Genomic DNA, 16,192 nt, shown 5'->3' with positions numbered 1-16,192 from the left:
TATTAATATAGGTGTTATATGATCATATTTTCTGGATCTAGTGAGAACCCTGGCGGCTGCATTTTGGACTAACTGTAGCTTGTTTATTGAGGATGCAGGACAACCACCTAGTAATGCATTACAATAGTCCAGTCTGGAGGTCATGAATGATTGAACTAGCTTTTCTGCATCAGATACGGATAGGATACTCCTAAGTTTGGCAATATTTCTAAGATGGAAAAAGGCTGTTTTTGTGATATTGGAAATATGATTTTCAAAAGACAAGTTACTGTCTAATATCACGCCCAGGTCTTTTACTGTTGAGCTAGTAGTAACAGTACATCCTTCTAAACGCAGGCTGAATTGTGAAAGCTGTTGTGTGCTGTTTTTTGGGCCGATGAGCAATATCTCTGTCTTATCTGAATTTAGTAAAAGAAAGTTATTGGTCATAATTATTGGACATTAGTTATTGGTGTGTGTGCTCTCTTTCTCCAAACATTTCAAGGGCATCTGATTGCCCTTAAGAATGATATAATGGACCAAATGCAAAAAAAAAATTCATTATGTCAGCTTGAGGTGGCATCATCATTTTCAATAGACCAATGAATTATTAGAATGTAATATAACACTAGCTATATTATATTAGAAATATATATATTTTTTTATCTTAAATGGAACTTTTGATGGACAGATGATGGACATGAATAAGCATCATGCAAACTTTTCACTTCACTCCAGTTTAGTGCTCTCATTCAATGATTTGAGTTTCACATGTTTCAAGCTGCAGGGAGGTAGAGCAACAGCTTCACACACACACACACACACACACACACACACACACACACACGACCAGCATTCATTGTACATTCAGATTGGCACCAGCTCTGCCTTGGTTTATTCTATCCATGGTTTTGTTCATCAGCTTACTATTGAATGTCAAAAAAGTACACAAGAAGAAATTATTTCTTATTTTCTATCAGTTTTAATGCATTTGTCAAATTAACATCAAACATTGTGCTAGACATCACTCAATTAATTTACTAAGTTAATCTTTCAAAAGAATTTTATTCAGTTTCTGTCATTGTGAAGCTCATACAATATGAAGTGTAAAGTTTAAACTGCTCGTGTCTGAGATATCTATTTGAGTTTTTAATCAAAATGAGATGCATAATTGCAGTAAATGACACAATGAGGATCCCCTCTATTACTTGTAATTTAAGCTGGCAAGTCCCTGAAGCTCTTATGAATGGTGGGAGGGTATTATTTGAATAAACAGTGTTAATATTACCTGTAAGAGAAACCAAAAGAGCCTGTACTCGGTGATGCCTTTCAATGAAACCACTTACCACACTCGTTGTCAAAATGCTGCAAATGCACCTGCATTAACGCGTCATATTTGCCAGGGAGAAGAGAAAGAGAGAAAGATAAAGGAAGAGAGATACTGCAACTGCAAATTGGTTTCTGTAGTAGGCTCTAGATAGAAACCTGTAATATTCCAAACAGTTTTGCAAACTATTACACAGATTAGCTCCTGACGAAGTTTTTGAGATGCTCATGAAATTCTAAAGGAATATTTCTTGCTTCCCCAGGATTTGGTATAGTGCCCTCTTAAAGTACTGGAACCATGGGCGTCGCTATGCCATTTTTAGGCTATGTTTACTAACATTTGTACTCAGCCCCCCTAAAAATTCTCCGTGAACTCATGCATCAGTGCAGCCCTTTCTTATAAATACCGTTTACAAAATGTCATGAGGAATTAATCACTTCCCTGTGTTCACCCTCATCACACCAGCTGTTTCCTCTAGTGAAAATGAATCCCTTAATACACACTCTATTAACCTATAGTCTTCTTTATAAAACAATCATGCCTTACTGTTTTAATTGGAAAAATACTGTCTAAAAATAAACTGTCTATATAAAACACTGCACAATGCTTATGGCATTACCTACTATAGAATTATGCACAAAAATGATAAAAAATAATGACAGACAGAATTCAGTGCACTCGGTTCAACTGCATACAGTGTGATTTACAGAGATAGAAAAATCCTTTTTTTGTAATGAATATTGTATTGTATTAAATAATGTCCCAAATCGTAAAACACATTTATTAGCCTTAGAGTAGGGTTTTTTGTCACTTTGATTTAGAATTTTTTTTTTTTGTGGAATAGAAGCAAAAAAGAATGATAATAAAAGATGCTTTGTTTAATTACATTATATTTATTATATTATATTATAACATTTTTTGTCTATATTATGCTCCTAACAGGCTCACTGAGAAGCTATATTTGTGGCAACAAATGATATTTATTGTTATTTATTTAATGTATGAATTGATATTTAGTTGGGCTTCCAATAAAATTCTCATCAATTATGTTATAAAAATTTAGTTGTAACTGTATCATTATTTTAATTGTGTGTACTTGCTTTATTGAAGTTGTTCTTTTGAATAGAACTTTTGCATTATTTATTCCACAATGATAATTCACAAAACGTTACTTAGACATCTCTGATTTTATTATGTTAAAAACAAAAAGTTAAAGTGATGAACAGTACATGGGCTTTGTTCAAGAATAAATTATTAAATAAACTATTAAATAAATACATCCAAAATACTTCTCCAAATACTTCAAGAGCACCAGACACCCTGTAGAACGTAATAAAGGAACAGACACACTTATGTCATTATGCCTTCTTCTCCTCCTCCTCCTCCTCCTCCTACTACTACTACTACTAATAATAATAATAATAATACATTTAGGCATTTGACAGATACTCTTATCCAGAGCAACTTACAAAAGTGTTAAAGTTTCACATCATTAGACTCTCACACCGAGTTACGAGGTCGTTAAATAAGTACCACCAGTCAAACAATGTTGGGGAGGTTTGTTTTTGTGGGGGAGGGGAACATAGAGATGAAATTCATATATATAATATTAATAACCTCATTATGACAATCATTAATAGATCACATAATTAGTACAACCCTGTAAAATGGTGGAAATATATATATATTTTTTTTATCATGAATGAAAGTTGTTGCTTTGAGTCTGAAGTGTACCCATACACTCATACACACTCACCACCAGAGGCGTAGCAATAGGGCAGGCAAGACAGGCAATTGCCTGGGGCCCTGCATTTTAAGGAGGCCCCGACAGCTGACCATTTGAACAATCTGAAATGTCATTATTTAAAAATACACGCAACGTGGAGCAATATATTCGCATCCCCCTAGAGGGTCCCCTCTCGCGTTACGCCGGATGTGCTTGCTTCTTCTTCGTGATGCGTCAGCCGCGGTTTTCAAAATGGCACAGCAGCACTTATTACTAGGCTTTTTTTTTTTTTTTTTTTTTTTTATGAAAAGGACTTATCCATCTAGCAGCCAAAAGCGGATTAAACCAGAAGAGGAGAAAAAGAGAAAACATGACAGTGGTAAGTTAAGTGATGGAGATAATGATCATTGATAACTTAATGGTAATTATATGACAAACCAGTGTTTTTGTTGTTCCAACTTATTTTCCTTTAATAATTTTCTAGATTGTCTAATTTCTAATAGGGTTAGGATTATTACATGATATACATTCAAAGGATTTGGTCATTGAAGTCAGGGCTGCCTGATCATGTGTCTACTACTCCAAGTGACATGCTAAACTACATTTACAAGAAGCAACTTCTAGATTTGTATTGCTCTTCGTCTGCTGCTAACAGTTCTCTTTACCGTTGCCTCTGGTGAGAGAAGCTTTTCAGCTTTAAAGCTGAAAAAAGCATACCTCAGGCCAACAATGAACCAAGAGAGGTTGTCAGCACTGGCAATGACAGCATTTGCTGTAGCTGAGGCTCGTAAGCACCATTTTTAAGGTGACAATCCATTACTGTAAATAAGAAGATTGTTCTGTATCTTTAAAATTTTAGATTAATATGTTGTCAAAGAATATGCACTTTGTTTAAAAAAAAGTACTATTTATGTTATAATATGTGTTTTGACTACTTTTTTTATGTTTTATAAGTGTATATTTAGGTAACAAAGATATATTAACCAAATAATCTTTTAGAAGAGCCTCATTTGAGGGGGCGCTGTTGAGCTCGTGATGGAGTAGGACGTGTTTTGGGAGGCTCCGGAGGATTATTGTTAAAATTGTTATTACATTGCGCTTTCCAGTTTTAATTTTACTGTCATTCTTCCCCGTTAACAGTTTTATTTGTACATTTGTCTCTAAAGGTGGTTACAATGTCCGGTAAAAAAAACACTAAAATCCGTAGTACAACGCAGTCACAACTGAGGCCTAATCCACAGGTCACGGCCTCACCTTCGCGTGATTCGCCGCCGCGCGCTGACCCCACGGTTCACCAGGCAGTCTCTGTGATTGACACGGGTGCGCTGAAGCTCGAGATATTGTCCTCATTGAGGAACGAAATCGCGGATATTTTTAAGGCGGAACTGCGTTCTGCATTGGGTGATGACTTGTCCACAATTCAATCGGAATTACAGGCTGTAAAGACACAACTGGCTAATGACAAGGCCGCCATCGATGCCGGACTGTCTGCGCTAAAGGGTACCGTAGGTGAGATGAAGCATTCGCTCTCCGGTTGTACTGATGATATTACTGCAATGCAAAGTAAGATACAACGTCTTACAGCAGATTTATTTAAATTGGATAACAAATGCGAAGAATTGGACGCCAGATCACGTCTTAATAATGTTCGCATAATCGGTGTTCCTGAGGGTCCTAACAGCTGCACTACCTCTAGCATCGCTGCGTTGCTTAAAGAGGCGTTTAACCTGGAGAAAGAGCCGACTTTAGACCGGTCTCACCGCACTCTACAGCCTGTACCAAAGCCTGGTAAACGACCTCGAGCTGTTGTGGCCAGATTTAACCACCACAAGTGAATGCTTTGATGTTTTACGGCGTGCCAGAGAGTTAGGGCAGATTAAATTAAAGGAATTTAGTATTTCTGTTTTTCCCGACCACACAGCAAAAGTTGCAAAAGCGCGTGCTTCTTTTATTGAGGTCCGACGACAGCTCCGTGGCATTGAGGGCGCGCGCTACGGTCTGTTCTATCCAGCGCGGCTGAGGATAACCTACAATGGTGTAGGGAAAGATTTTCTATCGGCCCATGAAGCAAAGGACTACATTAAAACTATCCAAACTGCGTGATCTGCACTCGTGGTGTTTTAAATGGTTCGTCATTATGGGAAACCTTAATTCTGTTTTATTGTTGAATAGGGGTTTTCTTTTCTTTCTTTCTTGTTTTTTTTTTTTTTTTTAAAGCTTAATGTGTGATCTTACATTTTCTGATGCTACCTCTATCTATACAAGCTTCTTATTTTGCAAAGTTAGTGTTTTTGATTAATATATTGTATTCATTCACCTCTAGGGTTTTTTTTTGTTTGTTGTTGTTGCTGTTTTTTTTTCCATCTTCTTTTTTTTTCCTTTTTTTTTTTTCTTTCAAGATGGTTATTATTTACCTATACATTATTATAAGCTGGGGATGAGGATACTTCCATTTGCGCATTATTTTTGTTCTACTGTATTTAATCTGTGGAAGCCTTTTTGTTTTCCTTAGTTTTTTTTTCTTCTCTTTCGTCTTCCCCCTTCTTCATCGGGCTCACTCTCCGAGTCGTGGTCACAGTTACTGTGAGAGCAACTTTTCTTTTAGTTAGTTTAATTTGCTGTCTCCTAGGGTTTGTTAGGATGGAGACTTTAGATTTGTGTTTTGTGTGTGTTTGTGAGTGTGTGTGTGTGTGCGTGTGCGCACGTGGGGGGAGGGGGTGTCATCCTTCTGGCTCTGCGAATCTCTATCATTTTTACATTTTTTGGATAAATGGCTAATTCCTATGTAGGCCCAAGTTTAGTTGGGAGTAGTACACCTATCCGTTTTCTTAGCTGAAACATTGGAGGTATGGGTAACCCAATTAAAAGATCTAGTGTATTTAATCACCCGAAACGTTTACATACTGATATAGTGTTTTTACAAGAAACACATCTTCAAGTTAAGGATCATCATAGGCTTCTCCGTCCCTGGGTAGGTCAAATTTTTCATTCTAATTTTAATTCTAAGTCACGGGGTGTGGCCATAATAGTTAACAAAAAGATACAGTTTTCACCTAGCCATATAATTGCTGACAGAAATGGCAGGTATCTTATTGTTGCAGGCACACTATTTCAAACCAAGGTTTTGATGGTAAATGTATATGCTCCAAACTTTGATGATCTAGATTTTGCCAATAAACTACTTAGTAGCCTTCCCTGCTTAAACACCCACTTGATAATTTTTGGGGGAGACTTAAACTGTGTTTTGGATCGCTCTAGCTCTCGTGTTGTTTCCCAGTCTGCCATGTCTAAAATATTTTTTGATTTCATGTCACAGAATGCCTTGTAGACCCATGGAGATTCCGTAATCCTGTAGATAAAAAATTCTCATTTTTTTTTCAGGTGCATCATTCATACTCTAGAATTGATTATTTTTTCATTGACAGTCATCTCAATCCTTCTGTTGTTTCTTCAGATTATTTAAGTATTGTGATTTCTGACCATGCTCCCCTATCACTGGATATCCAATTATCAACGCATAAACAGACCCCATCGTCTTGGCGGTTTAACTCACTTCTTTTAGCGAGCAAAGAGTTTTGTACATTCATTTCTAACACTATTGATGAATTTTTGTTGTTTAACCATCTTGAGTCCACTTCTTATTCATTATTATGGGAAACTCTCAAGGCTTATCTTAGAGGGCAAATCATCTCATACTCTGCTTTTCTAAATCGAAGTTGCAAGACTAGGCTCAACGAACTCACATCAGCTATTAGCTAACTCGACCATATTTATGCATCTAATCCTTATCCCGAGTTGTACAAGCAACGTATTGATTTACAATCAGAATTTGATCTTCTTTCTACAAAAGAAACAGAACGTATGTTGTTACAGACTCGGGGAACGTATTATGAATATGGTATATGAATAACGTATTATTATCAATTAAGGCAATGCAGTCTAATAAAGCTCCAGGCCCAGACGATTTTCCAATTGAATTTTATAAAAAGTTTATAGATAAATTGGCACCATTGCTTTTTGGTGTGTTTAATGAATCCTTCGATTAGGGCTCATTACCATCTACCTTTAACCAAGCCTTAATTGCTCTTCTTCTTAAAAAGGGGAAAGGATCCCCTTTAGTGTGGATCAGGCCATTATCATTGCTGAATGCTGAGTTGAAAGTTTTGGCTAAAGTAATTGCATCCCGTTTAGAAGATGTTTTACCACATGTTATACCTGAGGAGCAAACCGGTTTCATAAAATGACGGCATTTGTTTTTTAATACTCGTACACTTTTTAATATAATTTACTCCAAGCAAACATCTGTATCTCCTGAGGTTGTAATTTCACTGGATGCTGAGAAAGCTTTCAATAGGGTTGAGTGGGAATACTTGTTTGCCGTATTAAAGAAATTTGGGTTTGGTGATAAATTTACTTCTTGGATTCGCCTCCTTTACAAATCCCCGCAAGCTAGTGTTCATACAAATGATATAAGCTCTGATTATTTTACTCTTGGGCGTGGTACCCGGCAGGGGTGCCCACTGTCACCACTGCTTTTTGCCCTTGCTATTGAACCATTGTCTATTATTAAGCTTAGATCTTCTCTTGCTTTTAAAGGTAATGGGTTGGATCCTGCAGCCTCTATTCCTGTTATTTTAACCATTTTGGATAATTTTGGTTCTTTCTCTGGGTATAAACAAAATTTGCATAAGAGTGAATACTACCCAGTTAACAATAGTGCTTTACAACTTCAGCATCTAAACTGCCTTTTAAATTCAATTGTTCAGGCTTTAAATATCTTGGTATTACAGTGACTCGTTCTCTGTCTGACCTTTCTCATGCCAACTTCTCCTCTCTTATTGCTGATGTTAAATCTGATATTCAGAGATGGAGCAATCTGCCTCTTTCTTTAGCCGGAAAAATCAATGCAGTTAAAATGACCATTCTTCCTAAATTTCTTTATTTTTTTTTCAATCACTTCCTTTATTTCTTCCTAAGTATTTTTTTGATTCCTTAGATAAAATCATAATCTCTTTTCTTTGGGCTGGGAAACCTCCTAGAATCCGTAAGACCTTACTACAGAGATGTAGACTTAGTGGTGGACTAGCTCTGCCTAATTTTCAAATTTACTACTGGGCTGCACATATTCAAAAATAAAATTTTTGGATAAACTCATTTGAATCCCCATGGTGCAAATTAGAGTTACTGTCTTGTAAACCACCCTGTATATTAGCTCTACTTTGCACTTCATTTCCAATCAAACCCGCTCAATACACTGATAACCCAGTGGTACTTAATGCACTTAAAATTTGGTATCAGTTTAGACGCCACTTTAAATTTGGATCTGCATCAGCAATGGGTCTATTGCATAAAAATCATTTGTTTCCCCCGTCACTTTTAGATTCAGCATTTTATCATGGCATGACAAAGGCATCACAAATTTTTATAATTTGTATGAAGATGGAGTATTTAAAAGTTTTGCTAGTCTGTCCTCGGAGTATGAGCTGCCTGCATCTCATTTTTTTCGTTACCTGCAAGTTCGCAACTTTGTATCCAAGCGTTTTCTTAATTTTCCTTCTATACTTCTCAGGCAGCCCTGGGAAAATCTGATCACATTTAATCCATATCAGCGATGTGTGATATCAAGAATCTATCATTTTATTTTATCTTATGGTGATTGTAAAATCGCTAAAACCAGAGCTGCTTGGGAAAATGAACTGGGATTGCAGTTGAGTGAGGAATGTTGGGGGAAGGCTATAGACAGAATACGCTCCAGCTCTTCCTGTGCCCGTCTCAGTCTTATTCAGTTTAAGGTTTTGCACAGAGTCCATTATTCCAAATCAAGGTTGGCTGAAATATTCCCTGATGTTAAGGACAGATGTGACAGGTGCCATGCCTCTCCTTGTAACTTAAGTCACATGTTCTTTTTGTGCCCAAACCCTGCACAACTGTTGGACAGGTTTTTTTAAACTCATGTCCACTATACTTAGGGTACAGTTGAGGCCATGTCCATTAACTGCTATATTTGGCATTACAGATGTTTCAGTTCCATTAAGTTCTGCACATAAAGACGTCGTCGCCTTCTCAGCTTTGTTGGCCAGACGTACAATACTTTTACACTGGAAGTCCGTTAATTGTCCCTCAATCTCTCAGTGGGTTAAAGATTTATTTTCTTAAGCTAGAAAAGATAAAATATACGCTGAGAGGTTCTAATAATATTTTTTTTCACAAATGGCAACCATTTATTGTTTATTTCGCAAGCTTACAGGTACTGCTTGAATGATTATCTGGACTGGGTCAAGCATCGGACTGGATGTATGACCAATTTAAATCACACAGATTAGTTTAAGCCGAAGGATGCCAGGATGTATGTGTGTGTGGGTTGGGTGGCTGGGGAGTTTTTCATTTTTCTTTTCATTTGATAATATTAATACATTTAATTAGTTGCTTTTGTAATGTTTATGTATAACAATTGTTCAATAAAAAAAAATTGAAAAAAAAAAAGAAGGGCCTCATTTATTTATTTTGCCTGGGGCCCCCCCCTTCACCTTGGTTCGCCTCTGCTCACCACCAATACGAGCAGCAGCACAATCTTCAACAACTTCATGTTAAACATATTTATGAATGGCTGTTTGACTGGCACAAACTCTGCCTCTATTCATTATACTCAAAGTGTTGTGGCATCATTTTGCCCCGAACCTCAAAAAAGATGAAGGATTAATTACATCACTCTGAAGTTTGAATGAAAACTAAGTACTTTTTTCTTTTTTCTTTTTTTAAATGCAGCCTTTACTTTTTTTTTTTTTTTTTTTTTTTCCGGCCTGTCAGTATCACAGATAACACATAGCAGAGTGTATGTGTAGCTGTTCTATCATCATTCACAGCCATTTTTTTTTTGTTGTTTGTTTTTTTTTTTGTTTGTTTGTTTCCCATATTATAACAGACAAGACCGGGGGACCAAAAAAAGAGAAGAGAGTAAAAAAAAAAAAAAAAAAGGGAATAAAAATAAATAAACAAACAAACAATTGAGGGGAAAAAAAAAAGGGAAAAGAGAAAAAAAAGGAGTCTCAGGAGAACCACCGCAAGGACAGCCCCCCCACTCCGAAAGGGGCAGCGGAGAGCCCAGAGGGGGGTCATCTAGCAGCCCCAGTGCAGACGCCCCAGGGGGCCGTGGTGACAGGACCGCAGGCTCCGCCGGTGGTCGTCCACTCCGAGGCAGTCCGGTCCCTGGGTCCAGAGATCCCAGGGCCCCCCCCCATCCACCAGCCGGTGCCCAGCCAAGCCAGGAGAGCCAGATTCCGCCCAGCGACCGCCGCGAGTGAGCCAGCGCTCACCCGAGCGCCCCGCCCCGGAGCGAGAAACCAACAACCCACCAGCGGCTGGGAGCACCCCACAGCTGTGTGTGGTGGCAGAGCAGGGGGGGCCTGGGATGTTGAGAGAGGTGGAGTCTAGGACCTGACCTGACACCTAAACGTAGACAGCCAGGCACACACATACACAAACATACATTCCCACCCTCATACACACAAACAAATATTCACACACTCACACATGTAGACACACAAAAATAGACAGTATACACACTCACACTCCCCATATACCCACTTCCCTCCGTCGTGGGGACAGAAAGACCCCCCCTGGTCCCCGCAGCAGCGGAAAGGACCACCAGCCCAGACCCCGACCAAACGGCCAGCTCCTCCTCTCAGCCCCCGGCCCTGGACCGCGGATAGAGAACGGGGGTGTGGAAAAAAGGAAGACCCCCGCTTCGCTCCTCCCGCTCTAATGTAGTGTTGGTGTGTGTTGTTCTAAAGTGCTTTAAAACAAGGGAGGGGCAAAACACTAACCACCCTCCGGCAGCTCGTGTCAGCTCTGCCCCTCCCAATAACCCTAAATGTCTACATGCCACTTAAAATTGGGAAGTGGGCACTGGCACCAGAGGTAAGGCTGATTAAACAGCCCGCCCTCTGGACGCCATTCAGTGTGCCCACCCCCAAGGCCCTATATGTATGTGTAACATGACAGTAAGTAATTAGAGTGTCTAAGATGTGATATAAAATTGAGATGCAGGTGGTCACAAGGAGACAGGGAAGGAAAACCTCCCCTGCATCCCAGCAACACCCCCGCACCCCAAAGCCCTACCTGTATGGTGTTGTGATGGAGCGGGAAGAGGGAAGCATCGGGGATGGGGAGAAAATAATCGGAGGGGGCAAGTACCCCCCCCCCCCCCCCCCCCCCTTGGGACCAGCTCCCCTACTGACCCCCATAGGCACCCCCGTTGCCCAAAAAAAAAAAAAAACACGCCCAGGGCCGGGGGCCCAGGCCTAAATGCAGCCTTTACAATGGCTTTGGGGAAGGTGGGACATGATGTTTTGCTGGCGGTAAAATGCCATCGTTAAACCATAATTTGGTTTAATGATGTGTTATTTAATCAGCCTTCTTTATAACTAGTTTAGCGGTTAGTATCCTATTTGGCATTGTGACGGTAATCTAGGTATGCCGGATGATTTGTGATGCACCTATTATTAAGCAGAGATAAAGAGAATGCTCATATTTTTATTAATCGTGTACAGTAATATTTAAGAGCACTGATGTTTTGGAACAATAAGGATTTTTTAGGATTAAATAAACTCTGGATTAAATAAAATGTGTTTTCGTTAAAGCAACAAATAATTTATTTGTAAAAACGATTTTCAGAAATAACAATGATTTGACAAATATCATTGTTCTTTGCTGAAATATATGAATATAGGAATGAGGATGAGAGTATATTTTGTTAAAATGTTAATTCTTTTTTATATAATTGTCGCTGATGTTGTCACTGCGTCGGGTGCCCTTCCTGACGGATCATCATGAAGTCTGTACTGTACGTGTGTAACATTGCGCATAGTTTGCTTATACTATATATTAAATATAAGTTATCTTATATTATCTTATTGCTGGAGGAGTTCGATCTTATGTCATTTCAGCTTCAAGTTTGGACTAACATTACACTAAATTCTAATTTTAAAGATTCGCACCTGAGGGAAATGCCAGCCGTGCGCTTGAAACAGAAAATAATTACATAATCTGGACTTAAAAAATGTACTCGTCAGAGAATTCCCTTTCACTTTTATTAAGTAGATGATCAAAAAGCAATAGTTTTATAGACAATAAATTAAGACCGCCTAGAAAAATTCCGCGTATTGAATTAAATAAAAAGACACAACACTGGAGCTGTTGTTTATTCGCACTGGTTTAACAAATCAGAGAAGCACTGTGATTGTAACTAAGACTGAGTGTTTATCATGGAGCTGTTGAAGTTCGTGGTGCTGTTCATGTCCGCAGTTTGTGTGTGTGAAGGTGCAGCTCTGCCAGCCTGCAATTTGACATCCTTTATGATCCAAGATAAAAACAAAAGATGCAATAAACTGCTTCAGAACATGGTAAGATCAACTATCTTATTAAAGTCATAAAAAAATAATAAGAATAAATATACAGTAATGTGTGTGTGCCTACAGGGGGGTCGGATGCCACAGGAGTGTTTAAATGAAAAAATCATCTCCTTTCCAAAGGACGTGTTCATTAAAGCTCAGGTATGAATTTCTAATTGTAAAAAAACAATCTGCAAAAACAAATGAAAACTAGGTGTAAACAACTTACATTGTCTGAAAATATAGAAAATGTTAAATAAGTATTCTGAGGTCAAATGTTTTTAGATAATGCCCTGCTTACAGGTCTGCTTGAGGTTGCTTAAACTCATTTGAAAAGGCCGTGGCATGCTAGAAACATTTGACGTTTGATGATTTCTTCCCATGAGTTTTAATTAGCTTCAGTACACGGTATTATTTGTGCACCACTGCTTTCAAGTGGTAACATTAAAACAATCGCTGTTTCATTTGTGTAGAATGAAGACATGCTCATGGTGGCTCTAGAAACTCTGAAAGGAGTTAACAAAATCTTCAAGAACGAACAAACATCCGTCACCTGGGAAAAGAATGACCTGAGTCTTTTCACGAATATCGTACACAGACAAGTGAAAAGCCTGCGGGATTGCGTGAGTCGGAGATTTCATAGACAGGCTTTAAAGTGGAAGTGCATAAGAATGTGTCTATACGCTTAAATAAGTAAAGACAGGTTTAAATCCTAATCTTTGTTAATTATTTTCAGGTAGGGGAAGAGGCCGAGACAGACAAACCTGCGGACGGCAGCGCTGCTACACTGAGGTCCTACTTTGAAACACTGGAGAAGCGGCTGAAAGAGAGGGTCAGTACACAGAGAAGAAACGACGGTCTCACTCATACACTCAGACCTTTTGAGCTTACGTGGATTATTTGGTGCAATTCTGCTGTTTAACTTGTAACCGTGTTTTCGTTCTACAGGAGTTCAGCTTGTGCAGCTGGGAGATGGTCAGAACTGAACTTCAGGATGGTCTCAAAAAGTTTCAGACTTTTTTAGAGAGCAAGAAATAAAGATCAAGAAGCAACACTTGATGTAGGACTTCCGAAACGCGTTTTAAGAGCTGGCTTTTAAAGACTGAAGAGATTGTTTGCATATTTGTTGACTTTTTTATTATGCAAAAACAAATATCATGTGCATATATGTTTTTGCTTTCCATTAGTTACCACAGTAAGCATTAATTATTTATTTATTTATTTATTTATTCATAGTTTTTGTTTGTTTGTTGATTTGTTGATATATCTATTTATGGCCCTCTGGACTTGCAATTTTTTATGTAAAAAATATTAAATCAATATTCACCTAATGAAAAAAAAATGTTTTACTTGCACTTCCGTCTTTTGCACAACACACCTCGTATTGTCCACCACACATCAAACCAAAACAAAAACAAAAAAAAGAATTAAAAGGAGGAATTCTCATCCAAAAGAATTTGGATAGGCTCATAAATGAAAAGGAATGTTGATAAACAATATCCGCTGATAAAAACACAGTAAAGCTCAATCCCAATTCTATTTCCTACCCCTTCCCCTACCCCTCGCCCCTTCCACTTGCCTCTTGAAACGAAGTGGAAAGGGGAAGGGTTAAAATATTTCCCCTAAAAAATGGGACACCACTACAACACTGTTATACGTCATCATACGTATCCCTTTATTTACATGTACACATACAGTATGGCCGTAAGCAAAACAAACAATGCGTTATCAAAAGCTCGGCAAACTGCCGTGCTACTGGACTTTCATATTTGTTTGTAGCATGCAGTTAAGTGTATATGACATAAAAATATATTTTTGTAATATTGCGCAATCGGCGCTATCCGCTAGCAAACTTTAGCGGGTTTTTTTTGCAAACGTTTTTTTACAAAACATCACCATAAACACAAACACAAGACTAAAATTAATATACATATAATGAAAACTTGTCATAAAAATCCTTATTAATGGCAAAAATTAGTTACATTTATGGGTCTGCTTGCTCGAGTGAGCGGCCATCTTGAAAATTTCGCTTAGCCCTTCGTTTGAAGTGACGTCCCGAAAAATCTTCGTTTGGAGGGCTATCGGGCCTTCCCCTTAGCCCTACCCCTCCAACCAAAAGAGAAATGAGACACCCCTACCCCTTCACGTGAACGCGCCAAACGGAGGGGTAGGGCTAAGTGTAGGGGTAAGGGGTAGAATTGGGATTGGGCTTAAGTGTTAGTAGGAATCTTGGTAAATTCGTCTTGCTTCACGGCAACTCGGGGATGTACTTTCACTTTCAAACTAAAACTCGAAAGTAGGGGATTTGTTCAAAACGAACTGTTTGCCGTTTGCATTCTCTCTCTCTCTCTCTCTCTCTCTCTCTCTCACACAGACACACACACGCACACAAGACCTGCTCACAGGGGATGTTTCTGTGCTTTCATCCTCTGAACATTTATTGGCTTAGACACACTTAGACACACCCTGGACATTTCAATTTAATTTTTGCACATTGCAAATTTATGGACATTGAATATACACATTCATGCATATTTGCACACTCCCTGGACATTTTTATTTAAATTCTATTTCAAATCTCTTTTTCACTGTACTAAAGTTTTCTATATTTGTATAACTAAGTTGTTTTATATTTTATATTTTGTTCTTATCTTCTATAGCTATATTTTCTATAGCTAAACTTTTTCTGTTTTTTTTTTCTTATTTTACTCCATAATTTATTTCTTATTTATAAACTTTTGGCGGCACGCTGGTGTAGTGGTTAGCACCGTTGCCTTCCACCTCCAGGGTCTTGATTTGATCCCTGTCTTTGTGTGCATGGAGTCTGCACCTTCTCCTCTTTGGTAGGTTTCCTCCGGGTACTTTGGTTTCCTTCCACAGTCCAAAGACTGTTTATAGATTCGTTAGGCTAATTGGCGTTCCCAAATTGCCTGTCGAGTGTATGTGTGTGTGCCCTGCGATGGATTGACACCCTGTCCAGAATGTATCCTGCCTCATGCCTTAAACCTCCAGGTCCCTGTGACCCTGAATACAGGATAAAGTGGTATAGAAGAGGAAAGATCCTGATCCACCAACATTTAGCCACTGGATAAGGGAAGTGATGCACTGTCTTAATCTGGAGAAAATCAGGTATACAGTTAGAGGGTCTACTGACACATTTTATAGAATTTGGCAGCCTTTCGTAACTTTTGTTGAGGTTATAAACGCAGATAAGATAGTACCGTAAAGGAAGTGTGTGTGAAGATTATTTATTATTATTTTATTTATGGACATCTGATTGTTATGGCATCCTTGTGTTTGTCTGGTGTTTGGGGGGGGGGGGAGGGGTTTGATTTTGTGTTCTCTTCTCTTTTGTTGTGGTTTGTTGTGGTTTTTTTTTCTGTAAAGTTTGAAAATAAATAAAAAAACTTTGATCAAAGTGGTATAGAAGATGAGTGAGTAAGTGATAATCTTTTTTTTTTAGGGTCATGGGCAGTTGTATAGGCATTTAATTGCATATCGTACTGTGTATGTGACAAATAAAATTTGAATTTGAAGCTGGTGCCCCACTTCTTTTTGAAGTTCTTGTCACATGGAGGCCCGCGACTTGTTGCTAAGTCCTGTGTGGTCTGTTCTGTGTACGTGTGGTGTCTTGGGACGGTTCCACTTGACCATGAAGTCAGTTTTGAACCTAACTTATGATTGCAGTTACTCAATAGTTTAGGACTGAAACAGATTAAAATGTGGATATATTAACTTAAACATTTTTCCTGTTTTATTGAGCACTCAGTA

At 38.4% G+C, this 16,192-nt stretch overlaps 1 protein-coding gene across 2 annotated transcripts; it reads left to right on the top strand.

Moving 5' to 3' along the window:
• The first annotated feature begins 3,345 nt into the window (after nucleotides 1-3,345).
• On the top strand, nucleotides 3,346-13,693 carry LOC128519215 (interferon alpha-10-like). Of its 2 annotated transcripts, none has more exons than XM_053492851.1 (5): nucleotides 3,346-3,411; nucleotides 12,509-12,583; nucleotides 12,895-13,044; nucleotides 13,158-13,253; nucleotides 13,370-13,693. In XM_053492851.1, exons 1-5 carry the CDS (start codon nucleotides 3,403-3,405, stop codon nucleotides 13,457-13,459), a joined length of 420 nt encoding a protein of 139 aa, XP_053348826.1. In that variant the 5' UTR covers nucleotides 3,346-3,402; the 3' UTR covers nucleotides 13,460-13,693. The 2 variants fall into 2 exon arrangements, with proteins under 2 accessions (XP_053348826.1, XP_053348824.1); XM_053492849.1 differs by lacking the exon at nucleotides 3,346-3,411 and adding an exon at nucleotides 11,832-12,433.
• The last annotated feature ends 2,499 nt before the right edge of the window (nucleotides 13,694-16,192 follow it).

This window comes from Clarias gariepinus, chromosome 3 (genome assembly GCF_024256425.1).
Source record: "Clarias gariepinus isolate MV-2021 ecotype Netherlands chromosome 3, CGAR_prim_01v2, whole genome shotgun sequence".
Taxonomy (NCBI): Eukaryota; Metazoa; Chordata; class Actinopteri; order Siluriformes; family Clariidae; genus Clarias; species Clarias gariepinus.
Note: the sequence above shows the minus strand (reverse complement) of the source record. Positions and strands in the feature narration are given on the sequence as shown.